Source organism: Ixodes scapularis, unplaced genomic scaffold, assembly GCF_016920785.2.
Source record: "Ixodes scapularis isolate PalLabHiFi unplaced genomic scaffold, ASM1692078v2 PGA_scaffold5__190_contigs__length_132052651, whole genome shotgun sequence".
NCBI classification, from domain to species: domain Eukaryota; kingdom Metazoa; phylum Arthropoda; class Arachnida; order Ixodida; family Ixodidae; genus Ixodes; species Ixodes scapularis.
In genome coordinates, this window is record NW_024609880.1 from 116,624,182 (window position 1) to 116,648,041 (window position 23,860).

The 23,860-nt window shown below is 46.9% G+C and overlaps 1 protein-coding gene across 1 annotated transcript; it reads left to right on the top strand.

Moving 5' to 3' along the window:
• The first annotated feature begins 7,707 nt into the window (after positions 1-7,707).
• On the top strand, positions 7,708-20,031 carry LOC115313916 (KAT8 regulatory NSL complex subunit 3). Its single transcript, XM_040207371.3, has 3 exons — positions 7,708-7,988; positions 11,539-11,670; positions 18,097-20,031. Exons 2-3 carry the CDS (start codon positions 11,605-11,607, stop codon positions 19,540-19,542), a joined length of 1,512 nt encoding a protein of 503 aa, XP_040063305.1. The 5' UTR covers positions 7,708-7,988; positions 11,539-11,604; the 3' UTR covers positions 19,543-20,031.
• Positions 20,032-23,860: the final 3,829 nt, after the last annotated feature.

Consider the following 23,860-nt stretch of genomic DNA (forward strand, 5'->3'; position numbering starts at 1 on the left):
TTTCTGTCTTTGTGCACGCGGATTGACTTCTTTTAAGGCTCCATGTTGCAGCTACTGCGTATAGTTCGTGTTGCAGCAATCCTGTATGTAATGTTGGCTCGTAGTTATTGCAAAATGGCAGTGTACGTTTCAATGTAAGTGCACTTTCGGACAATAAACGTGTCCCACATTCTGTCCCAGCAAACCTTCTCTATCCTATCACTATCCTATGGTCATTGAGAGGTCAAGAGTTTAGGGGAAACTCCTCCCACCTCTTTTCAATGTAGCAGCGCGAACACTGGTGAGGACTTTCGCTCTGCTGAAGTGAGAAAGGGTGAGAGGGGTTTCAAGGGACGCCGAGGGTGTCCTTTCAGATTCTAAGAGGCTGTTGCGCCTGCAGTGTTCGGGAAATGGGAGGAACGATGGAAAATTTCCCTCCCCTTCCAAATTTCGCCCCCCCCCCCCCCCTTCCCTCTCTGACACCACTGCTTTAGGATGAAAGTTGATCTATTTTTTACTCAGCAGTGAAAGCTGTCATGTTCTTCTCGTTACAAATAAGGATTACTCAATAGGAGGTATTCACTGGACGCCATATTTGATGGCGATGTTTATAGAGCATGATCAGGACGAGCTCACATTAATTGGCTGCTAAGATGGCCAATCTTCACGGTGTGGAATGAACGTTGCAAAAGAACTGTGGAAGTTCGCCATCAGCACACGCTCAGCACTCGCGCACACAGCTATGGCCGCCCGTAAATACCCCTATGTACACTGAGCGACACCGTTTATGCTACAAAAAGGAATATTTCCGTAGGAGTTAGAAATTGATAGAGTTGAGACATTTATTAAAGGCGGGAGAAAACGTTTGGACAACTCTTTGTCCAGCGGCGTGCACTTTCCATTTTCCCGGGGGGGACAGGCTGAGAAGTGTCCGGGGGGGGGGGGGGGGGGGGGGGTGCTGCGCGTTATCTTTTTGCCAGAACTGGAGATTGAAGCTAACGAAAGCACGCTGGGATTCCATTTCCCATGCATTTTGTCAATAAAGGCAACGTGGGCGTTGTTTTTTTTTACATGCCACTACTAGAAGCTCGGTATATGGCACGTAAACAGCGTCTCGTTAAGGATCATGGCCCGGATCCGGGAGGGGGGGGGGGGGGGGGGGGCTCTGCTTTCCCGGATTTCACCAGGGGGGGCATGAGCCCTGATGCCCCCCTCCCCCCCCCCTCCCCTCCCCGAAGTCTACGCCTATGTCTCCGTCAATTTCGATTCTTCTCATTTTTTTCAAAAGTATATAAAATGTAAATTTATCTAAGAATAGAGGCGTTTTTCTGTAAGTAGTATAATAAATGAGGCATAACGTGAATTTGAAAAACATAAATGTACAGAACAAGCCCTACTCCATATAAAAGACAATATTATCAAGAATATGGGAAGTACATTTTAGTCATTATGTTTGTTTTTATACTTTACAAAGACTTTTGACACAATACAGCAATATATCTTAATTATTAAAATGCATTATTATGTGATACATGGTGTGACATTACAACTAATTGAAAGTTACTTAAAGAATCAATATAAATATGGGAATTTTAATGAAGTAGCCTCTGATAAGTTTCAAGAACGACACGGGGTGCCACAGGGATCTTTTCTACACCCTTTGTTATTTATGTAAATAATATGGTGAACACGCAGGATTCCCCAGAACTAACCATCTACGCAGACGACACGAATGCGTTCCTTAAAGCGCAGTCTAAAAATATATTACAAATAATGGTCAACGAATACTTGTATAAGCTGGCTATCTGGCTTGAGCGTAACAAATTACAACTTAATGCTAAAACTAAATACGTAATATTTCGTCCAATTAAGACCCAAGAAAAAACTTATATATTCATGAATTTTGATGGAATTCCTTTAGAGCAGGTCAATGATCAAACATTCCTAGGTGTATGGTTTAATGAGGACTTCAACCGGTCGACGAATATACAGAAACTTTGTTCTTAACTATCTAGATCAATTGGATGGATGTATAAAATTCATACACTACTTTCTCCATGGTTAAAAAAGCTATTATGTTATTCTTTATGTATTCAAAAAATATCACACCGTGCATTGGTATGGGGTGCCGCAACTATGACGAACTACAATGAAATAATAGCTCTTACTAAACGGATACTTCACATGCTTGATAATTTTCTGGGTAACTTACGAGACCTGCGTACAGACCCGCCCACCGTTTGAAAAATACACTATGCTAAAGACTAAGAAAATATATTACTTGAAACTACTTCAGCTGATCCAGAGAAGAAAGAAAAGAAACTGTATATTCATAAACCCAACGAGTGTTAGCTCAGAACGTGCAATCAGAAAAAAAAAAAAAAAGAATATCTGGAAAAAGTTAGTTCGCACCAGACTTGTACACGTTAATGAAAAAAGTAACCGATTACAATTACAATTGCTTCACTGTAAAAAGTAACCGATTACAGTTACAATTATAGACCGTTCCATTAGGGTCATAGCAGAGAGGGTAAAAGAGAAAAAAAAATGCACTCCCCCTCTCCCCCGCAAGCCGTCCACTCCGCCGAGTGGGCTGTAGCTAGCGTCCGGCTGGCGTGCAAACTCTGTTTAAAATCGCGTCATTTTGGAACTTTCAAGCGCAGATGCGCAGATTTTGGTATGCCAGTTATCGTGTAATACTATGCTAGATAAAAAGACTCGCAGGGTCCAATTGCACTGTTACCTGCGTGCAAATAAAAAACAAAAATAGGGTAAACTGTGTCAGATTGGCCGGTCTCTTTGGCGAAAAGAAAATCCGGTTGCTGTACTTTTTTTACTGTACAAAAGTTCGTACTGGTGTAGGCCTTTAGCGACCGTGAGTGGAAGTCTGAAATAATAAATAAAAACGTGCTCTCCTGCCGCACTACACGCAGTAGTTGAGGGTAGTACTGCCGGCTGACTCAACTGCTATTTAAGTAACGGAAAAAAGGTATGCTAGTTTATCATTTAGCAAAATAGACCAACAGAGAGTTATAGGCTGATTTTGGAGTAGCCATAACTATCCTAAGAACGCAAACCACTTCACAACGGCAGCCACGAGCGAGAGTTCGGTGTTCGGTAGAGCCCGCCGATACAGCCCAAAGATGGAGAACGGCAACCTCCCGGTTTGTCGTCTGCTAGCGGAGTCGGCGGCGTGCCCTCTCTCTCGTTTTACCCCCGCCGAACCCGCTGAACTTCCCGGATGTGTGGAGAGGGCGCTGCGGTCGAACAAAATGATGCCGGCCAGGGAGCGCTAAATGGAATGGTCTATCCACGTTTGCAAGTGTGGTCTCAGGGCGCCGCCACCTTGACCAGTGGGGTGCGCTTGGGCGCGGCCATAATCCGATTATGACGCCTTAGCAAGGCTTCGCAATCGGGTTAGGACGCGTCCAAGCGCACCCCAGCGCGCAAGATGGCAGCGCCCTAAAGCCGGACTTGCAAACGTGTATACACATTTGCAAGTCCGGCTTCAGGGAGCTGCCATCTTGCCTGTCTGGGGTGCGCTTGGACCAGTTATAATCCGATTACGAAGCCTTGCTAAGGCGTCGTAATCGGATTATGGCCTCTCCCGAGAGCGCACCCCACTGAGGAAGATGGCGGCGCCCTGAGACCGGACTTGCAAACGTGTATACACGTTTGCAAGTCCGGCTTCCGGGCGCTGCCATCTTGCCTGTCTGGGGTGCGCTTGGATCAGTCATAATCCGATTACGAAGCCTTGCTAAGGCGTCGTAATCGGATTATGGCCGCTCCCGAGAGCGCACCCCACTGAGGAAGATGGTGGCGCCCTGAGACCGGACTTGCAAACGTGTATACACCTTTCCAAAAACCGCTCCTAGGCTGCCGCCATGTTGCTGATGCTGATGCGGTTGGTGCGACTCTCGCGCCCTCTATCAGCTAGAAATTTTCTGCTACTCTCTGGGACTGTGAAGACCCGCTCAGCGCGGTTCTCTACCTACGTTTTTGCGGTTCTGCATTCGACGTTTTCTCGCCCCTCTTGAAAGTTTCCACTTATTTTTTTTTTTATGCGTGCTGCGTACCCTTTCTGTGTTATCTTCGATTGTGAGAAATAAGGCTGGTAAGTGCCTGCCATTCAAGTTTTTCTGCTTTACATTCACGGGAAACGAAAGACGTGAAGGACGTCGAACGACCCTCGACGCGATTTTGCGAACATTGTTCTCCCCCCTCCCAGAGATAATCCGCGTAAAATCCTCAGCCATCTCCAAAAACAGTCGTCCAGGTTGGGGTGAGAAACGGGTCAGTCACGTTTGTTTCTTTGCCTTGGTGCGGTTGTGAAAAAAGGAAGCTCTCCCCAAGACGTGCCCCAAAACGAAGTCATCCCGGATTCCGTCCGATCGTCAAGATGTGACTGTCGTCGACTGTGACTGTGCTATTTGAGATCTTTCTCAAATAAATTCGTTTTGGATAACGCTGCATCGTGTGGTACGTACGAATGTTAACACTTCCTCAATTGTATGTCCGTGTCCTGTCCATCGGTAAACACGTTATTTGTGAGCGTGAAAAATGCATGCCGTTCGGCCCTCTTCTGTTGCAATTTATTTTTGACAGCAAAGCCCTTTGTCGTTTCACATGCGGCGAATCCCGCGGTGCGGTCAAAACTTATCGCAAGAAAAAAACAAATAACTAAAACTATTCATTCCAGTCGCATTCGTTCTGTCGCGCGTGTACCCAACAAAATTAGTTTAGATTTTTTTTTTTTTACTTTTTTGTTTTTTTTTTAATTCGGCACAATGCTTTCTCAATGTCCTCGGGAACATACATGTACCATGAAACACAAAATATAGCGGGAAAAGACGAGAATTTAGCCGCCAGCAGCGTTTGAAACTGCACCTACGCAGGCTGCGCCTATTGAAATCACAGTCCACTCGGTTAGGGTTAGGAGGGACGCCGGTGAGAGTCTAGCCTCAAACTCAGTGACTGGGCTCACAAACGGATGGTTGCCCCTGGGGTCGAGTGTTTTTTGGAAAGGTGTATAGCCTCAGAAAATTACTCAAAAGTAATCGATTAATTCCCACGTTACTTTTCAATCAACTTTTTTATTACGGTAGCATAATCCTTGAAGTTTCGCGCTCAATAGTTTCGGGAAAAAGAAAAAGAAAAAGCCTTGACTGTTTTTGTTTAGAGTTGAGTGAGTGACGCCAACACACCCAAACCCTCTCGTGAAAAAAGAATAATAAAAATAACTGGATAAGGTCATTTTTCACACCCGGACGTAGTCTTTGCTGTACCAACAAAAAACAAAAAGTACCCAGGAAACGAAGCATGGTGAAGTGGCCTACTAAACCTCGAGGTACCGTGCTTAGTAGTCTTGAAAACAAAACTGACCGTTGCCCAGAGCTGAGTGAATCCAGCACATCTAACCCCCCCCCCCCCCCCCCCCCCCAAAAAAAAAAAAAAAAAAAAGAAACTGAGAAACATTGTAATAGGCAATTTTGTAATCGATTACACCAAAAAAGTTATTCAATTACAACGATCGTTGCTCCTAACTGAAGCGTTACAAAGTTACAGTAAAATGTAATCGATTACAAATAATATATTACTTGCAGCGCGTTACGTACAAGTCTGGTCAGTAACAAATGACCTTTTCCGAGAAGCGCTCTGCGCAGGCGCGAGCGCCCGATGCCATGTGGCGGAAGTCGGCACGAGAAATCGAGGAAATTCGGAAGGAAGCTGGTGATCAGCGAGTAGAACATGTAATTGCAGCATGTATATAATTATGTTACACGCACACACACAAAAAGAAAAAAAAAAAAGAAAGTAGGCGGAAAGAAAAACACGACGTTTGGGTGAACGTTACGTATGCCCCTCTTTAAAGTCGCGTTGGGCACGCGCCGCAGCTCAGAGAGCGAAAAAACTGGCAGCGTAGCAAAAATTATCGATTGGTATCGCAGGTCACGTCCTCCTCGATGTTTAGTTCGTGCGGCCACCGCCTGGTGCCGTCGGTATGTGGAAACGGTCCATTACGGCAAATGGATCCGAGTTACTCCGGCGGGTGGTGTCACGTGACATCACAGATTGAAAAGCGCTGGACGCGGGTAGGTTTTGAAACGCCAAGGTACAAAACCCTGGAGTAAGATCGAGTAAATCTTGGAACACGGCCTAAGTGACCTCCTTGTTAAATAAAATTGAAGACGAAGTAAACTTTTTAGTGTTTCTTTCCGGTTTTCAAGATATATATATATATATATATATATATATATATATATATATTTAAAAAAAAGAAAGAAAAGCTCTCGGTGGCGAATCAGAATGAAAAATTTGAAAAAGTCATTTTGTACGTAATTGGTATTATTTTCCTTTGGGTCTATATCACATGAGCGAATAACGTTTTAGCGAACAGTGATCATTTGAGCGAATCAACGTTTTAGCGATTTACTGGGGCACATGTTGACACATTACCCCCCCCCCCCCCCCTTTTTTTTTTTCACTGCGTTTTCGACGCTTCGTGGTGACACTCTGCGGTAGCTCATTACAAAAATGTTAACCAGCCTGGCCAACCCGTAAACGCCGCTTCGCGGCGGTTGACCATTCACCGAAGTTACTTTCCATGAAAACTCGGCGTTCTCTAAAACGTCGGTCGACTAACTGGGTGCCACCCCTTGCGCTGTACTGTAAGGGATAGTAGAATCCTCGTCAAGCTGAAATCAATGACAGCTTTCTTCTCTCCTCCCTTCCTCCCTTATTTGAAGTAAACAAACTATAAAAAAAAAAACTTAGCAAAATGTAAGGTGTTATAAAAAATTCTCACCAGGTGCCGCAAGCTACCCCCTATCACAAGTAGGTGTCTATCCACTTAATTTTGGAAAGCAAAACTGCAAGGTTAAAGTTTTAAACTGTAATTTATTTTTTCGTTATTTAATTCTACAATATGTTGTTTTATAAGCGTGTGTGACTACATTGCGCTCCTCTAAATAACGTTTAAAAACAGTTCTTCCACAATTGTCTAGGTAGTGCCACATATGACCTAGAGCACTATATAGCTCCTTCGGAGCAGAGTAGCGCAATCTAGAACGCCGTCTCTCGGCGACTAGCGGCGAACGCCCGGAGGTTCCAACTGCGGTCAAAAATGCATGGAGAACGTGAGAAAATCGTTGTTTCTTCAGTTTTGTGGGGATGTACGGAATGACAATCATTTTTGACATAATAATGAAACATTTTAGAATAATTTGTGATAAGTTTTGTGCCATGCAAGGACGTAACTTTTTTTAAAAAATTGCCTGAGCGGCATTATGCAGCAGACGACACGGCGACGTCACACCAATCACGTGACCCGCTCCGGCCAACCCGAAAAGCCCATCTCCGCTGCGAGCAAAAATCGTCTGCTTCAAACGCCATTGCCTTGGAAATTGCCTTCTCAAAATTTGCACACGCATCCGATATTATTAAAACTTTGATAAAGTGTTTAGCGCTTTACTAACTTCACGACAGACTAGTTTTGAAAAGTGTTAACTCGCCGTTAGTTTTTTAATCAGCCGTGTTATGTCGATCTCCATGTATTCTCCCATAGGGCTGGCCGCCTCCTGGAACCCTGAGTACCACGTGACTCGCGCCGAGCCGCTCTGTCGGCCATGTTGTCGGCAAAACACGGGGTTCAAAGGATTGCGCTACTCTGCTCCGTAGGAGCTATATAGTGCTCTAATATGACCCATATTCAAGGGGTTGACTCGTTTATTTATCCATACAAGGAAAACCCCAGCAAAATGGCGGAACTGAAGAGCGTGTGGAACGTTAGTAATACGTTGATGCGGTGATCGTTAAATTCGCGAAGGTTTTCGCTGTTTTTATCGCTTTCACAGGGGTCTTAGATGTTATGATACTTCGGTAAGGTTGGTTTGCCGTGCGGTGGTAGTTGGACCTAACTAAGGACTGTGACTTAACGTTTGTGTAGCTCGTTTTCATCGACGACAAGCAGAATACGCGGTGCTTTGTCTGGGACGAAAGCGGAAGGCAAGGTAAGCTCGTCGTTTCAAAACGTGGTCCAATTTATTTGGTGTATCTGTTTCCTCCAATGTAGTACACAGGCGTCGCTCTTGCACTGGGCGGCGCCTGACCTTAAAAGTCGAAGTTCGGAAGTGTCGTGGGTTACTGGTGATTCCCTTCCGGGGAAAACAAAACGCTGTGTCTACAGTGCCGTCCGACGGCACTCCAATCGCGCCTACAAGTGCCGTCCCAGAGTCGGACGGCGCGTGTATCACTGGGGAGCTCGTTAACACAGCCCCTCGCCTGCGTTCACGCCGCTTCGCGGCGAGGGTATGCGGCTGTTAATTACAAAACAATTGATCCATTAGGCCCTGTCGTACACGCCGCTTCGCGGCGTCCAGCCGGCAAACCAAGCCCCGCTGTACCCGATGCACCTCCGGAAACGAAGTCCCATCCCATTTCGTTCAGCGAAATTTCGCCAACAACATTCGTTTTTTTCTTTTCTTTTCTTTCTTTCTGAGTTAATCATAAAAAAATAAATGTAAACATCGCCAAATCCGTCGATAAAATAAAATGTTCGAAAAAACAAAAAGTAAGCCCGCACTGGGGATCGAACCCGGGATAGCGTGCTTATGAGACAGACATCTTACCACTACGCTACACTCGGCTTTTTTTTTTTTTTTTTTTTTCTTTTCTTTTTCTTTATATTCTTTAATTTTAGTTCGAGCAGTTACAGTAAAGTCATTCATACTACTCATTGGTTACAGGTATTTCACTTTTACACAAAAGACACCTGCACTTTTTGTATGCATGAAACATACTACCATTGTCACCGGTATTGATATTTCCGCATACGCAAGTCGCTAGCTATCAGATAAAACCATCGGGAACGTTTCAAATAGAGTTCTATATTGTTTTTCCTAATCCTGGTAAACAGTAGTTGTAAATCGTTAAAGCATAAACAGCTGTTACAATTGCTTCATCTGGTTGATGTTATCCAGGATTGGTGCCCACTCTGGGGCCCACTCTGCGAGAGCATAAATGCCCTTAATCTGGGTGATAATTTCACTGAAATAAATATTTACAGGCTGAGGGTTAATGTCTGCATGTCTCACTGCCATGTGTGATTTCCAAATACTAAAAAGCCCGATGACCATAAAAAGGTCGTATGGAATCAAATCTTGTTTGTCGACAGGAAGGAAACGAATGGAGTGTGGTGTGATAGGCAAATCTTTTTTCAAAGTCCGCTTTAAGATATCCCAAAACAAAATAGCATCCCAACAGTTAGTGAAAACATGTTCTATGCTCTCTGGTTGTTTACACAGCAAGCAGTCGACTGACCACGGAACAAACATTCCTTTTTGTTGCATCCATACCTTCACGGGCAACGTATTAGTGTGTAGCTTAAAAAAGAAAGTTTTCACTGCAGGTGGATTATACATCTTTTTAACTCAACATAGCACATCTTGACCCGGACCAGCACTAAAGAGTGCCCTATAGAGTGGGATAGGGAATAGTGTGTCCAAAAGTGCTCTTGTAAGTTCCTTTCTGGTTACACCGGAGAGGTATTCTCGTGAAAACTGTGCGGATAAAAAGTAAAACGATTCGATAACTTCTTTTAGAAAACCTACGGTTGCCATAGGTTTCAAATTAACGGATGAAACCAGAAATGAAGGAAAGTGACATGCTAATTTTGTTTGTATCATTGTACGCACAAATGTATCTTTGTACGCACAAACTACTACAAGCATTCCTTTAGCTCAAAGACTGCTGTGTCGAAGTATTGATTACCTAGGTTTCTCTCGGTAAGCTTTCTTTCTAAACGTACCCCGGTACGTAAAAAATCATCCGCGAAAGAAAATTGGTGAAGAGAAGTGAGCTAAAGCAAAAAAGCAATGTCCGCATGCTGAACCCGCACAGCGTGCTCTTTTGTTTCGAGTTCAGCCATTGCACAAAGCGCTCCAAGAACTTTTTGACCCTGGCTCGTGATGTCTTGCATCGATGCGCTGAGGTTCTTTTTTTTTTTTCTGTGTTCAGCTTGTACCTCGCCTGCCGGCCTGGCAAGCAAGTGCCGCTAAACTGTATTTTTTTTTTTTTTTTGTCGTATGTTGGACAGTTACGTTTTGCATACAATTTTGGTAATTGGAGACAGAGCGGAGTGGCATGGTTTTGATCGAACAGCCATCTCCGCTCGCGCGACAATTTCGCATTGCACGGCGTTAGTTACGTGTTTCGTCAGTTGGAGACTGCTTCCATTTATTATATTGCTAGTCAACCTGATGATGTGATATTTACTACTAAGCTGGTCATTTTTAAATAAATTTAAATATGTGCAGTTTGGTCCGATATATTTGTATAATTTAATTGAAGCATTGCAAAATGTGTCATGTCATTCGCATTTCAGTTACATGTTGAAAGACTCCCGGGCGGTCTATCTTGACAATAATTGATTGATTGCGGCTAGCAATGTGTCCTTCGTTTGTCCATCAATTGAAATGAATATCTTTTTCTTCTAAGAATATCTGCTCCAAAGCACTGTTTTAACTGCTCCAAAGCCAGTTTTGCTGCTCCATAACTCTGTTTTGGCTGCTCCAGTAGGTGCTCCAAAACGGCTTAGGCCAATCACATCACTGACAGTATCATGTAGATTTTAATAAAGTCATAAAATGCAACTGCTCGAAACCCAAACCAAAACTGGACTGGGGAGGAAGGAGAAATATAGAGAAGGAGAAAGTTACCGGAAGTCACGTGGCTGTGCAGCTTTTATTCTTTTCAATCAGCGTATTTGCAATTTTTTAGAAGCCAGAAAAAATGGTTGTCTTATTTTCAATCTATTTTTAGTATTGAGTTTTTGCCTTCGGTGGTTGGTGGTTGTATCTAAACCATAGAAAACAGCCAGTTCTCGATCGACGGTTTTCCAGTGGAAAGAAAACAAACTTTGAGCCACAAATTGTATTCTGGGTAGTTGGGGTGTCATCTGTCATGTACAAATAAAAACCTTGGCAAGCATAAATACCTTGTCAGTGTCCCTTTAAAGTCAGCTTCGCGCATGTCATAAGAAAAGTGATGAGGTCGCACTAAATGCAGTATTTTTCATGGTCCATGTTTGCCGGTAACAGATAGCCTCATCTGCTTCCTTTTCCTTTACCACCACAAAATAGAATAATGCAAGAAATTAATCTTCTTTTCATGCGCTGTTCAACGGTGGTAAGCATGCCACAAAGTTCACTGATACAGCGCCAACTTAGCGGTGCACTCGGCGCCACATTGCGACAAGTCACATGCAAGTCGGAGTTGCATCAGCGCCGATTCGGCACTGCACTGTATGTGTGAACTGGCTTTGAGCTTGCTGAATGATACGACGTAAGACGGGGGAGCTAACCGTTGCCTCGTCACCCATGTCATTGACTTTTGTGGCATCCCTCCAGACAACTGTATTTCTCGTCTGTTGTCTACATGAAGCAGTTAGACTTATAATTAAATTAATTTTTGATAAGTTCCTTAGCAGTCGCAGCTAATGAACAATGGGCGCTTAGTGCGAGTGTTGTGACAAGAGTTTCTAATCTTGGTCTTGGTCCCTAGGTCCTCGGGAGTTCCCGCTTAGTGACTGGTGCCAGCCTCGTGCGTGCCTCTCCTCTTGCTGATCCAATGACGATGAAGGCACCCCGTAGCCCACCCCTCACTGGCTGGGGTTACCACTCGCAGAAGTGTCAGGTAGGCCGAAGAGACCTTCTTTTCTAGCATTGCGTAATTTAGTTTATTTATTTAAACACACTGCCAGCTACCCCATGGCAGCGAAGGCAAACGGGCACTCATAAGAAAAATTTTTGTGTCGACAGCAAGACTTTTGAAAAACAATGAATCTTTCTCGCCACAAAATAATAAAAAAGATAAGATCTTAAGATGGAGAGCTGCTTTGCTGTTCAACCTTCGCGTTGTGATGGATGGAAAAGATGGTGTGACCAACTCGGAGCCGAGATGAAAGCGTTCTGTTTACTTTTACGTGCTGTTTTGTTCGTGCCAGCGAGTAATGTTGTCTTTTTTTGCGGTTGCGGCGCTGAACCAGCTGACTCCTACAGAGAGCTCTCCCCCTAGAGACGGTGCCGGCATGCTGCAGGGGACAGCAATTTCATGAGCCATAGCGGTTGCACCTCAAAAGCGCGGCATAGTTGCTGCCGTTGGTTCGTGATGCTAGCTAGATGACGGGGCAGAGAGCGAAAGGCAGCGTTCAGGAGCCGTGCAAAGTAGTTCATGCTGAGGTCAGGTGTATTGGAGGCAGTGGACAGTGCGAACATTGATCGGGTTATATGGTGGCTCTGAAATTAAGTGAGCTCAATTTGGCCAGTTCCATTGGGCGCGTTCAGTAGCGGCCCCGGAGTCAAGGAGTCACTGACTCCTTCCACTGGACGGCCAAAAGTCACTTCCGGTGCACGTAACTCCGGGGCTTCGGAGTCAAGCTCCGAAGCACCGAGTCCGGAGACGGTGCACGTAGAGTCAAAGGAGCTAAAATGACGTCATTTCCTGACTGGTGACGATTTCCGGCGCTAAAAAAGTAGAAAACAAACAATATGGCGGGATAAGCTGCTTCGGTTCTGTAGCGGGTGCGCGGTTTGCTCGCTTTTGTTAATGAAAAGTGCTCAAGGTAAGACGAATAACGCGTTCGAATATCTTTTTGAGGTAAGGCTCTTTCGGAAAATGCATTGGACCGTATTTTGTTTGGTTTGAATATGCTAATAAACAACGCAAACATTCATTTGACGCGCCGTCTCTTGATCGCCGTTGCACGGAAACTCGGTAATATTGACGGTAGTCCTGTCCGCGCTCAACAGAGAAAAACAGGGTATGAACGCGACTTTGGAAGCCGGTTGGACACTCACGCAGAGCATGATACCGATTAATGTTTTGTTTGCGTAGCTAAATCGGGGTGCACGTTGGCTGAGGCTCGCTTCGGCCGACAAAACCTTGATCGCCGAGCGCGGCCGAACTTCCCGTCTGTATACAAATACATTTTATAGGAAGTTCGTTACGAAGGGCAGAACAAACTTATGACCGTATAAAAGTATCGCAACCGGCGGGGTAGATTCGCTGAGCTCGGTATTTTGCGTGTACTGACGACGATTTTTGTCGGCTTTTATAACAGTAGCTGACTTTGCACCGCCAAGCGAGAGGCTCGATCGCGTTGCATCGCTTCGAACAGCAGCGCTGATGTGTACAATCACTCGCTTTTTCTTTAACGACCTTGTAAAGACTTCTTCAATACCGGCGTCAAATAAAAGCGATCGTGCTCGACATCGTCTGCTTCCAGTTTGTTCGGAGACCGTCTGGCACAGGGGAGGAAGCGGAAGTTGCGTAGAAGCAGGTTTGGAGCCGCGGGTTTTTTTGCCGTTCAGTAGGCGCTCCGATGACTCCGACTCGAGGCACTCCGTTCGGAGGCAAGGGAGGCGCTACTGAACGCGCCCATTGTGTCGGTGCCCCTTCCCCTTTGCTCTGAAGTTGGGACGATCGAGAAAACGATTCTTCGTAAAACCCTGGATGGGACTCTGAGCAGCCCAGTTGAAGAACAAAGGTCCTAAAGCATCAGTAGGGATATGAAGGGAAAGAGATGTGCCAGAAGAAAGGAGGGGAATGACGTTTTGACCAAACTGTCTTCTTCAGGTATACTAAAAGGGGAGATGTCAGATGAAAATATGTATGCATTGTATATACACGTGACAGATGTGATGTCATGGATTTGGAGAGGGAGGATGAAAAGCTGCCAAGTAAGGTGCAAGAGGTCTGAAGCCAAGAAGTGGAGGAATGCGGGCAGGGGGGAAGCTTAGAGCACCTCCGTGGCCTCCCAAATTACAAAAAAAGAAAAAAAGGAGCGAGGGATAAGGGGAATGTTTAATAAGTGAAAGAAAGTCTCTTGTTTAAACCAAAAGGGAATTCCGTCTTTAAGTTGAAAATTAATTTGTTTTCTTCTTTTTTGTGTGAAGTGGATGTATGGAAGCCTGACTTGACAATGCATATTCGCATGTTGAGTTCGGTATGATTCATGGAGGAGAGGTGTATAGATAAGTGTGTGGAGAGGTCGTGTTTAAAGGAGCGATGCAACAATTTTTGTACTTTGCGCAAATACCGCTTAAAACGGATCCCTAACGTTAATGACCTATGAAACACGCGTTCGTTTTTCACCCCGCGCAATAGAAGTCCCGGAAAAAAATTAAAGAAAACGAGCAGCGTTCACCCCCTCAACTCGCAGCCAGAACAAGCGGCCACGTGATCTGGAGCTGACTATATGCCGTCAGTGTTGATCATAGCCACGCGCTGGGGTTGGCAAAGCACAGGGCACGCGCTGAGTTCCAGACATTGTTATGGCTCGGCTGTTGTCGTCGTTACAGCGATTGGACACGGGTCACTACCCGAATGCTTCTCGAGCTAGCAATTGTCACGAGCCCAAATCGAGTGCCCACGCAATGCTCGGGTCCAATCTATGAACCGCATTCAAATATCGTCACTTGGGTGTACTGCGATCCCCGAGTTACGTCATCAAATTTTGCAAAGGAGAGATTGAATGAAAATGATCGCTTCTGTCCTTGAAATTACACCGCAACAAAGGAGTTTCTTGGCCAATGGCGTTGCGTGTGAGTATCCTTGAGTCCCAGGTGTGCCAGTAAGCTCGTGTAGAGAGAAAAACATTCCAATTGAATATCGTTGCACAGCTCCTTTAAGTTGGCCTGCTTTTTCTAGTGTGACAAGTCTGCAATGTTCTCGGAAGCATTTGTGGAGTCAGCGGTCAGTTTCGCCGATATATAACAGGGTTGGACAGAGTGTGCAAGAAATAATGTATATTAGATTAGAAGATTTGCAGGTGTGATTGTCAGGAATTCTCATTAGCAGGTTGGGGGGATGGCCGGTCTGTAAGGCATTTCGGGGCTCCACATGGCATGGTACCAGGGAGCAAAGTCGGAGGTTTTGTGGGCTGTTTGCTGCGTACGAGAAGGGATTGTAAGTTGGGCTGTTGGCAGTAAGTTAGGGCGGGTGCTTTAGAAATAACTTTAGAGTGTATAAGGTGGGAAGTGGCATCCATGATCAGTTTGCCGAGTCTAGGTATGGAGGGAAGGAACATGAAGATGAGGAAGTTGCACAGTGGTTTAGATCTTGGTTGGGGAAATGGGCGTCGTGCCGCAAAATGTTAGACACGCGACTGCTCGCATTGCGGAGAAGGTTGAGTGGGTTACCACGTTCAATAAAGAAGGTGGTCATCGTCTTTAAGCTGATGACGGAAATCAATGTCGTTGCTGCAAATCCTACGGAGGCAGAGAAATTGTGAGAAGGGAATAGAGAATAGAAATTGTGAGAAGGGAACTTGGGACCGTCACTAGTTTTTTTAAGTCTAGGAAGTTGACAGAGGATTTCAATATCAGTGAGGAAAACTTCAGGGATTCTTGGGCATTACAGAGTGCATTGGTGAAGCGGTCAACTACGGGAAGGGGGCCAAAACCAAAGATGTTGTCAATATAACAATCATAGAATTGTGGTTGCGGGGGTGGGAGAGAATTAAAGAGCAAGTGTTTGACGTAGCCAACGAAAAGGTTGGCGAACGAGGGACCCATCTTTGTGCCCATTGCTACACCACATTTTTGTTGATAAAAAGTTGTTGAATTGGAAGGCGTTTAGTGTTGGGACGAGTTTGGTGAGAGAGCCTGTAGTCCTTTGGCGTGAGGAATTACTGTGTGGAGAGAAGTGATGTCCATTGTGAAGAGGATAGTGTCGGGGGTCGGGGCCAGATAAGACAGGCGTTGAAGGATGTCTGTTGTCTTTAACGTAACTGTGCAGGTTTCGTACAGTAGGTTGAAGGGCTGAATCGACAAACCGGAGATGAAGTAAGTGAGGCAAGATATGGTGGACACAGTAGGCCAGGGGATCCAACTTTGTTAATTTTGGGAAGGAGGTAGAATGAGGCGGCGCGGGGACGACGAACGATTAGACGATTTGCTGCGGGGGGAGGGACTTGGTTTCGATTAGGAGCTGTGAGGTGGTTGTAATTTTACCTTGGAAAGCGGCGGTGGGGTGAGAGGAAAGGCGTTCATAAAAATCAGAAACTGAGAGCCTCCTCAAAATAGAATCACTCCGCCAGACCACCACGGCTCCACCTTTGTCTGCTGGCTTGATTACGAGGTCAGTCTGGTTTCGAAGGGATTTTAGAGCAGTGACTTCTTGTGGGGTTGCATTGTGGGATTTAGAGATTAGGTTGCTAGACGAGTTGGCAAGGACGCTACGGCATGCTTTGATTGCATTGTCAGTTTCAGGGTGTTTGGCGGGAAGCGAGGTCCAGATTCTAATCTTTGGGCTATTGGTGTCGAAAATGATGCAGTTAAAGTTAGCCGGTTGCTGGGAGACGTGGACGTCGGAAGTTTTGTTCGCTTTCTACATGCAAAGAAAAGGGGTCAGGTCGATTGTGAAGTGAAGGGACAAAGTACAGAGCCTTCGATAAGATAGTGCGGTCAGGTGCAGTGAGGGGTGAATCGTCTGGTATGGTGACATCATTCCACTGGATGGCGGCCTGGTCATTCTGGTCCAAGAGAGTGTCTAGTTTCCTTGATTTAGAGGCGAGACCATCGGCATAGAGATGCGAGTTGACTTCACGAATGTTGTCGATAATTTTGCATGAGTAAGAATGGAAAGGGGAGTCAAGGGACTTGAAAAGTGTTTTAGCGAGGGTGAGCTTTTGGCCTAATTGGGTGCAGTGGTCATTATGGTATCTCAGACGTGCCTTCATTAGTTGGAGAGCAGCATCATCTAATATTTGATTGCGACCCTTTCGGAGGGCCGGATCATCAAAGTTATTGGCAGAGTGTAGGCATAAGCCATTAGAGATGTCCTGGTTGCGTAGGCACTGCTTCAGAAAAGAAACGTGACTAGCTGCCTTAGTGAGCTTGAGGGTGGTCAAGAAAAGACCGTTTGGTCGAAACGTCGTTTGCCTTCTTTTCTCTGGCACATCTCTTTCCCTTCATATACCTGCTAATATACTAGCAGTGCCCGGCAGAACCCCACATCTTCAGATTCTGAAGTATCATCTGAAGTACCCTTGAGCTTTCCAAGGGGAGCACGTGGGTGTTTTAGTTATTCAGTGGCAGGGGTATTCGTGGGTTTCAAGAGGCAGCCCCACTTAAGTACTTGACCCGTAAGGATTCAGTTGTTTTCTGTCATGCACTTCTAGTACTTCTTTCTGGGGAACTGCTTGCAGGAATGTGAACTGCCTGTAAACTGCTTGTGAACATTTCGTGCCACCATTTCGTTGTCGAAATGTGTTGCCTCTTGAGGTTTGTATTTAGTCCAACGTAATGCGCGCGCGGCATCGCATCAGCGAAGACAGGGCACTTTCTAGTCCGGCGCACCAGAGCGTCCGACGTGACCAGTGGCCTCAGGCACACTCTGACCACGGCAGCGCTGGAATAGGACAAATTAAATTTTTTGCGTAGGTGACGTTGCCCAGGACTCACCGCGTCATAGCTTTTGGCTAGGTCGTGCAAGCCACCACCCGAATAAGAGGGTTCAGCCGTATGCGTCCACCCATCCATTGTAGCTCCGTGAAGTTGATTACAGCAGGCGCGCTTTTTGTCGCAGAACGATCTGCAGATGCTTGCACAAAAGCCGCAATGTTGAACAAGTTTGACCATAAATGGGTCAAATTTTCAGCAGGTGTGGCGGAGCCGACGTGGTGTTTCTGCCGTTGAATGTTGGACGCCGATGCTCGCGTAAAGTCGGACTATAAACGCACCTTTATGATCGGTGTTCCTGCACCGGGGTGTGACTTTCTTTTCCAGCCGCGGCACCGGTTCACTTATGTTCTTCGTTTAGGCGGGCAGTTACTCAGAAACACCACTCATTATGTTATTTTTTTTATGGAAGCATTTTTTTAGTTTTCTGCGTGTTTCTATGAATAATGCCTTGGCTCCCTATTAGGAAGAACCTTGGAATTTGCCCAACCATCCTTTATGAGCTTTTATTACACTTCCACTCTGTGTATTTCTGCAATAAACCTTTTAACAATGCTTTATATGAATTCCTGTACCAACATCAAAGCAACCTCTTCGTTACTGCCGAGTAATGTGACAGAAGGTACCACAAAAAAAACAATGCCTCTGTCCTCGCTAGGTCATCCCGGGACGAAGCACGCCCGGGACCCAAGATAGGATGTGCGCATCCAGCCACCGCGCCATCGGCGCTGAGGCCTACCTCCAGCACCTCTCCGGCCAGGAAAAAGAGCCGCACGTCGTGAGCATGGACCACAGCTACGCCCGCGCGTGGAACGCCCACCCCGACTCCCACCATGCCCGACCCGCCAAGCTCCTCTTCATGAAGAACGTCTCGTGTGCCAGCAGCACGGCAGTCACTACTGAAGACGCGCCTGTCGACGTCGAGTCCTGGACGCCGACCGGCCCGCTGCCCTACGACAGCAGCCGCGTCCGCAGCCTGATGAGCGAGTGCGAGCGCAACGCGAGTCCGTGGGCGCGGAGCAAGGCCGGATCCGACGACTGGGACCGGGAGCCCGAGGGAGCGGGCTGGAGCAACGCTCAGCGGCAGCTGGTGGCGCGGGTCGTGCGTCTGCTGCACGCAGACCGCCTCGCGCGGCTCGCATACCAGCGGAACGCCAACGAACCCGTGCTGCGGCGCCTTGCCGTAGACCGGGCGGCGAGCCGGATGCGGCGTCTGCTCGGCTCGTACGGCTGGGACGCGAGGCTGCTCAAGTGGCTGCACGCCTTCATCGTCGAGAAGGCGAGCCCAGCGTATCTCGCCGCCTATCTCGACGTCCTGCAGGCGCTGCGGGCGCGCGTTCCGACCCTGGTGGACAAGATGGTGGCGAGACCAGAGGCGCTCAACGGACTTTTGCGGAGGCCCTGGGACCCGGCGGCCGCGTTCCTGAGTCAGCACAAGCCGAAGAGGCTCCCGGGATCTCCGCTGCTCGTGCTGTGTCCAGGGCGACTCCACTGGGGCTCATGGCCCGCGCAGCTCTCGCTCCTAGGGCAGCTGGTGGTCGTTCAGCCGACCAAGACTGCCGGTGCTGAGGCCGCTCAGCAGCAGGCGCCAAAGGACTTGGTGGCCGCTGTCAGGGCCAAGGTGCACGAGCTGAAGACGCGCTTTCGTTCGAGGCCCATCGTGCTGATCGGCTGGAAGGCTGGCGGGCTGGTGGCTTGCCAGGTGTCGCTGCTGGAGTCCGTGGCGGCCGTGGTGTGCCTCGCGTTTCCGCTGGTCGGGCTGAGCGGGCCACGTGATGTGGACGACCCACTGCTGGACAGTCCCACACCGACGCTGTTTGTCGTTGGACAGAACGCACTGTCGTGCGGGACGGACCGCATCGAGGACTTCCGGGAGCAGATGAAGGCGGTGTCGGGGCTGGTGGTGGTGGGCGGAGCGGACGACGGACTGCGGATGGGGTGCCTGAAGAAGCGCCTAGAGGGTGTCACCCAGTCGATGGTGGACAGGTGTCTGTTGGAGGAGGTGGCCTCGTTTCTGCAGTCGGTGTTGGGCGGGATGCACGTGGGTGCAGTGGCGAGGCCCGGGGGGGCTCCGGCCAGGTCCATCGTGGGGCACAGGGCTTAGAACTCGGTCTGCTTTTTGGACTTCATTTGAGCATCTAAGCTTTCTTTTGGCCCTCTTTTGTTCTATAGTTTTTCTCGCACTGGGAAATTTGAAGATCCAGTGTCTTTGTGGGCTGTACAGCGGCTTTTCTTTTTAGGATATGCTAGCAGCATTGTTTTCGTCATATTCTGCTGCTTTCAGCAAGGTATCAGTGAGTGCTAGATAGTACATTCTGTAACCTCATGGTAAGCACTACAAAAAAACAAAACAAAAAAAAAACAATGGACGTCTAACCAGTACAAAACATTGTCACGTCTTGTTCTGTACTGTCCAACTAGTATGTACTTGCTTTGAATCGCACATCTTGTTCTTTGTCTTTGGCACAGCAGTGCAGAGCTGGAGACGTATTGTACTATTTTTTGTAGTGCTGTCTTTTCTCTCTCCGCTGTTGCATTTGAGTATGGCATGTTTTGTTATGTCACATATAAAGTTATGTTTTGGAAAAACGGTTACCCCTTGTCACATTTTGCATGGTGCTCATATCAATTTTAGAGTATGTATTTCGGGAATTCCTATTGCCAATCTGTGTGCACTGCTTTTCAAGGCTTACACTTGCACATTCTTTTTTTCCAATGGTTTATTTAACCCTCTGACGGTCCTGTTTCTTTTCCCCAAAAGATGTTTCCTAGTGGTCGGGCTCTGTTTCCGCGGGAATGGTATAAAGGAAAGGTCAACGCGTGGATTATTTTTTTCATTATCTCGTGGGAGCACGGACAGGGCTTGCAAGCTGTTCATGCTTGAAGCATCAAATGAAAATATTGAAGGTGAAATGTTCTCAACTTGCTTCCATTCGGTTTCATTCTGGCTCATCCACTTCCGCGACATTCCGGCATTTTTCTATGCGCAACTGGAGGTACTTTCCAGAGCTCCTCCATTAGATGGTAAGCTCTCGTCCTCTGAATTCAATCCTGAGAAGTGTTAAAAGTCTAAATCGAAAGACCCAGCACTCCAATTGCCACTACCACCAGAGTAGACGACATGCGAAGCAATCATCCGATTTTTGAAACTACAAATAGACCGGTCAAAGCAGAACACCGTGCAGATATGACGCTTATAGGTCACCAAAGACAACAAATAGCAACGCTTCCCGCGGTGTGCGGTTTCACGTTTAGGCTAGCAGCTTCAAATGTGCAATCACCGCCATACATGTGTGACGACGACCGTCAAAGGGCAACCTGGAAGCAGAAAGGAGGAATCCTCCCACTTCCTTCCTCACCATCTTCTGACTTGATTCTCCTCTGTCTTGCCGCTGTAACAGACATCAAGAAGTATTCCCGCATCTGAGGTATGGAGGCACTTGTTCACGCTGTGTTTGAGCTAGTCTCTGCGGTGTGACTGCCAACCTGGGTTATTTGTGCACCATGCACCAGTGATTGCACCACCACATGCCGGTGCAGTGCTTGTCTTGATGAAAACTGACAGGGTCTGGGATTAATCCTTGCTTCAATCCCTGCCCCTATGCATTTCAATCTCAATGAGTGAAGAGTTGTGTAACTAATACTGTGATGGAAGTGCTGCACATAATGCGCCAAAGTGCTGTTTTTGCTTAGAATTGTGCCATACCTGTGCCAAAATCTTAAAGGGGAGTGCAACGATTTTCGGACTTCAGTCAAAAATTTGTGGAAGTTGCCCTCCGACACTTCTGAAGTAAAGAACAGAAAACTGATTTTGCCTGCACGTCCTACTTGTGTAAAAAAAAAAGATAAATATTGGCATTTCTGGCACCCCTCAACTCACTCCCAGTCTTCAGGGTCACAAATGGACGCACTCCTAGTGACGTAATTTGGGGTGCCGTGTAGGTTCCCGTGTGCTCTATCGGAGGACGCTTCCTCTCCCTTTCTCTGCTGACATTAGCAAGCGTTATGCTGCAGCTTAGAGCCGAGCGAGGTCACGTAAGCTTCTTGGCGTAATTTCTTTGGCTACCACTCGCAGGTGCAGGTAAAGGACAAAGATTGACTTTTGCTTTGCGATTATGCAGCAGAATCGTGGCATTTTTTAATGGAGATGTTTTCTCTATCCAACTTTGAGCCTGGTCGCTCCGTGTTGTGTCGGGGAGAGTACGCTACCATGTCGGCCTACCCTCTCGCACTCCTCCGCGCATCTCCCGTTTTCAGTTGAACAGCGAAATTGCTCAGGACAGTCGGGCCTGCCCTTTTCCAAGTGGACGGCCGTCTGGGTGAGGATTCTTGTATTGAACTCCGAGTGACAGGTTGAGTCGCAGCGTGAGCTCATGCAACTGGCAATGACTCAACGCTAGCGTTTCCCCTGGCTCTGACAGTCGGCATCCCCTCCTCCTAGTGGACGTCCGAATGCTGAGAGCCTTAGCCGTATACCCCTGCTACGACGGGTAGCTGCGTCGGCTCGGCCCACCGGCAACGACTCTGCTCGCATTTACCCGTTTGACTGTCAGGTCAGCGGGCACTGTGTGTACTTTGTGTCCACGGCTCGCTTGACTGCAGTGTATTGTTGGGGACCCCTGGTTCTCAATAAACGCTGTTGGATACCGGGATCATCGTTGTTAGCATGGCATTGGCGAATCCAGCGTGGCGACCGCTCTCGCTGGTAGCCGTGGGCCGCGCGGTGGGACGGGCATTGGATTCCCCTTTGAGCACCGGTCCCCGGACGTAAAGGTATGTAATCGTCCCTCCCCACAATGTACAGATGGACAACGAATGCCATAATGTTGCACTTTTGATGCCGTTTGACTTGTCCCATTGGCTCGTAGCATAGGCTGCGCTTTGATTTGAGATGAAACGAATTATAGAGATCACAGGAATTATATTTACCGAAGAAGTAAACTACCGAGTAAACAAGGGTCTGAGCGAGAGACTTTATCTCGGATGAAGTGTTTTGCTATGCTTTGTGGTCTAAACATGTTTTTTAAAGAACTGTTTTAAATGGAACTTACTCTGACCTGAGCCTTGTTTCTAAAATGAAGGCTGCTTTTTTTTTTTGCATCATACCTCCTCTTACTACAAAACATAAGTAATATGCTTCTGTATCAAAGAAGGACCCTCAATCATTATTGAAAGGAACTTGCCCCCTAATTTAAAAACCTCACTCCAATTGAGGCGTCCCTCCACTTCTTCGAGGAAGGTGGGAGGGCCGGCGCTGGCCAATCGCGACGTTGGATAGGCGCCCTAGGGTGCTTATCTGTCATCACGATTGGCCAGTGCCGGCAGTTGCGTTTTCCTCGAGGGAGTTGTGGTGCGCCTCATTTGGAGTGAGGTTTGTGAATTTGGTGTTTATTTAGCAATCATATTTTCATTTTCAAGTGACATGCTAACAGATGTTGGCATCTGCTCTCAATATTTTGTCTGCTACAAAACTAGCTACAAAAGGTCCAATGCCGCTTCCATCACTGTCAATACCATTAGTTAATTGTGCTGTCACCTAAAGCTGATTGGTAACCAGAAACAAGTCCACGTATTAGTGCTGCCACCTGCTTGTCCGAGGAAGCTCCGTAATGGCTTTCTTCAGTTGTAGTTTGAAAAACCGTCGAGTAACATTGACACCATTTTCTGATTGGAGGAAAGCTCCGACTGTTGTAATAAACAGGATGGATTGAAAAAAACCAAACGACATCACGAATGAAAAAAAGAAGAATGGTTATCTTTGCTATTGTAAGGAGTGAACCTTTGAATCAATCTACTGGTAAGCCTGGTCATATGGACCTATGCAAAGCAATAAAGAAGGACCTTTTTAAGTAAAGAGCCACAGTAAAAAGTGGGCGTTGCCGTTTCCCGTTTACTTATTTCATCTTGGGATGTGGCCACAACAAATTTAATTCATAAACCGATTGGTCATAATGTTCCTTATTGTGCATTCTTATTCATGAAGCACCACATTGAAGTTTGGCTTGAATGACGTCCTTGCAGTCCTGAACGGCTTGATTGCGCGTTTTTTCCTTCGGGGTCGCACACTTTTGACATTGTTGCAAAGAGTGCCTCACAGCAGTAAATTGGTCTGGATCAGGGTGTAAGATAGACAGGTGGGGAAACGAGAGCCAAATGATCGACCGGATTGTGTCCCTCTCGGTTTTCTTTTTTTCTGTGGCGCTGTCTATGTGGAGCACTGCGAACTCTCACTCCGGGTGGGCGACCTTGGGCGACCGGCTAAACTGACGGACATGGTTTCTCGTGGATTTTCAATGCAGGACTGTCGTGCTCTCATTTTATTTTGCGCACTCTCCCATAGAGTTCCATGCAAATTTGATTCCGATTTTTTTCCCTTCGCCGCAGCACCATCTGTCGCAAATCGGGGGTACTTGCAAGCAGAC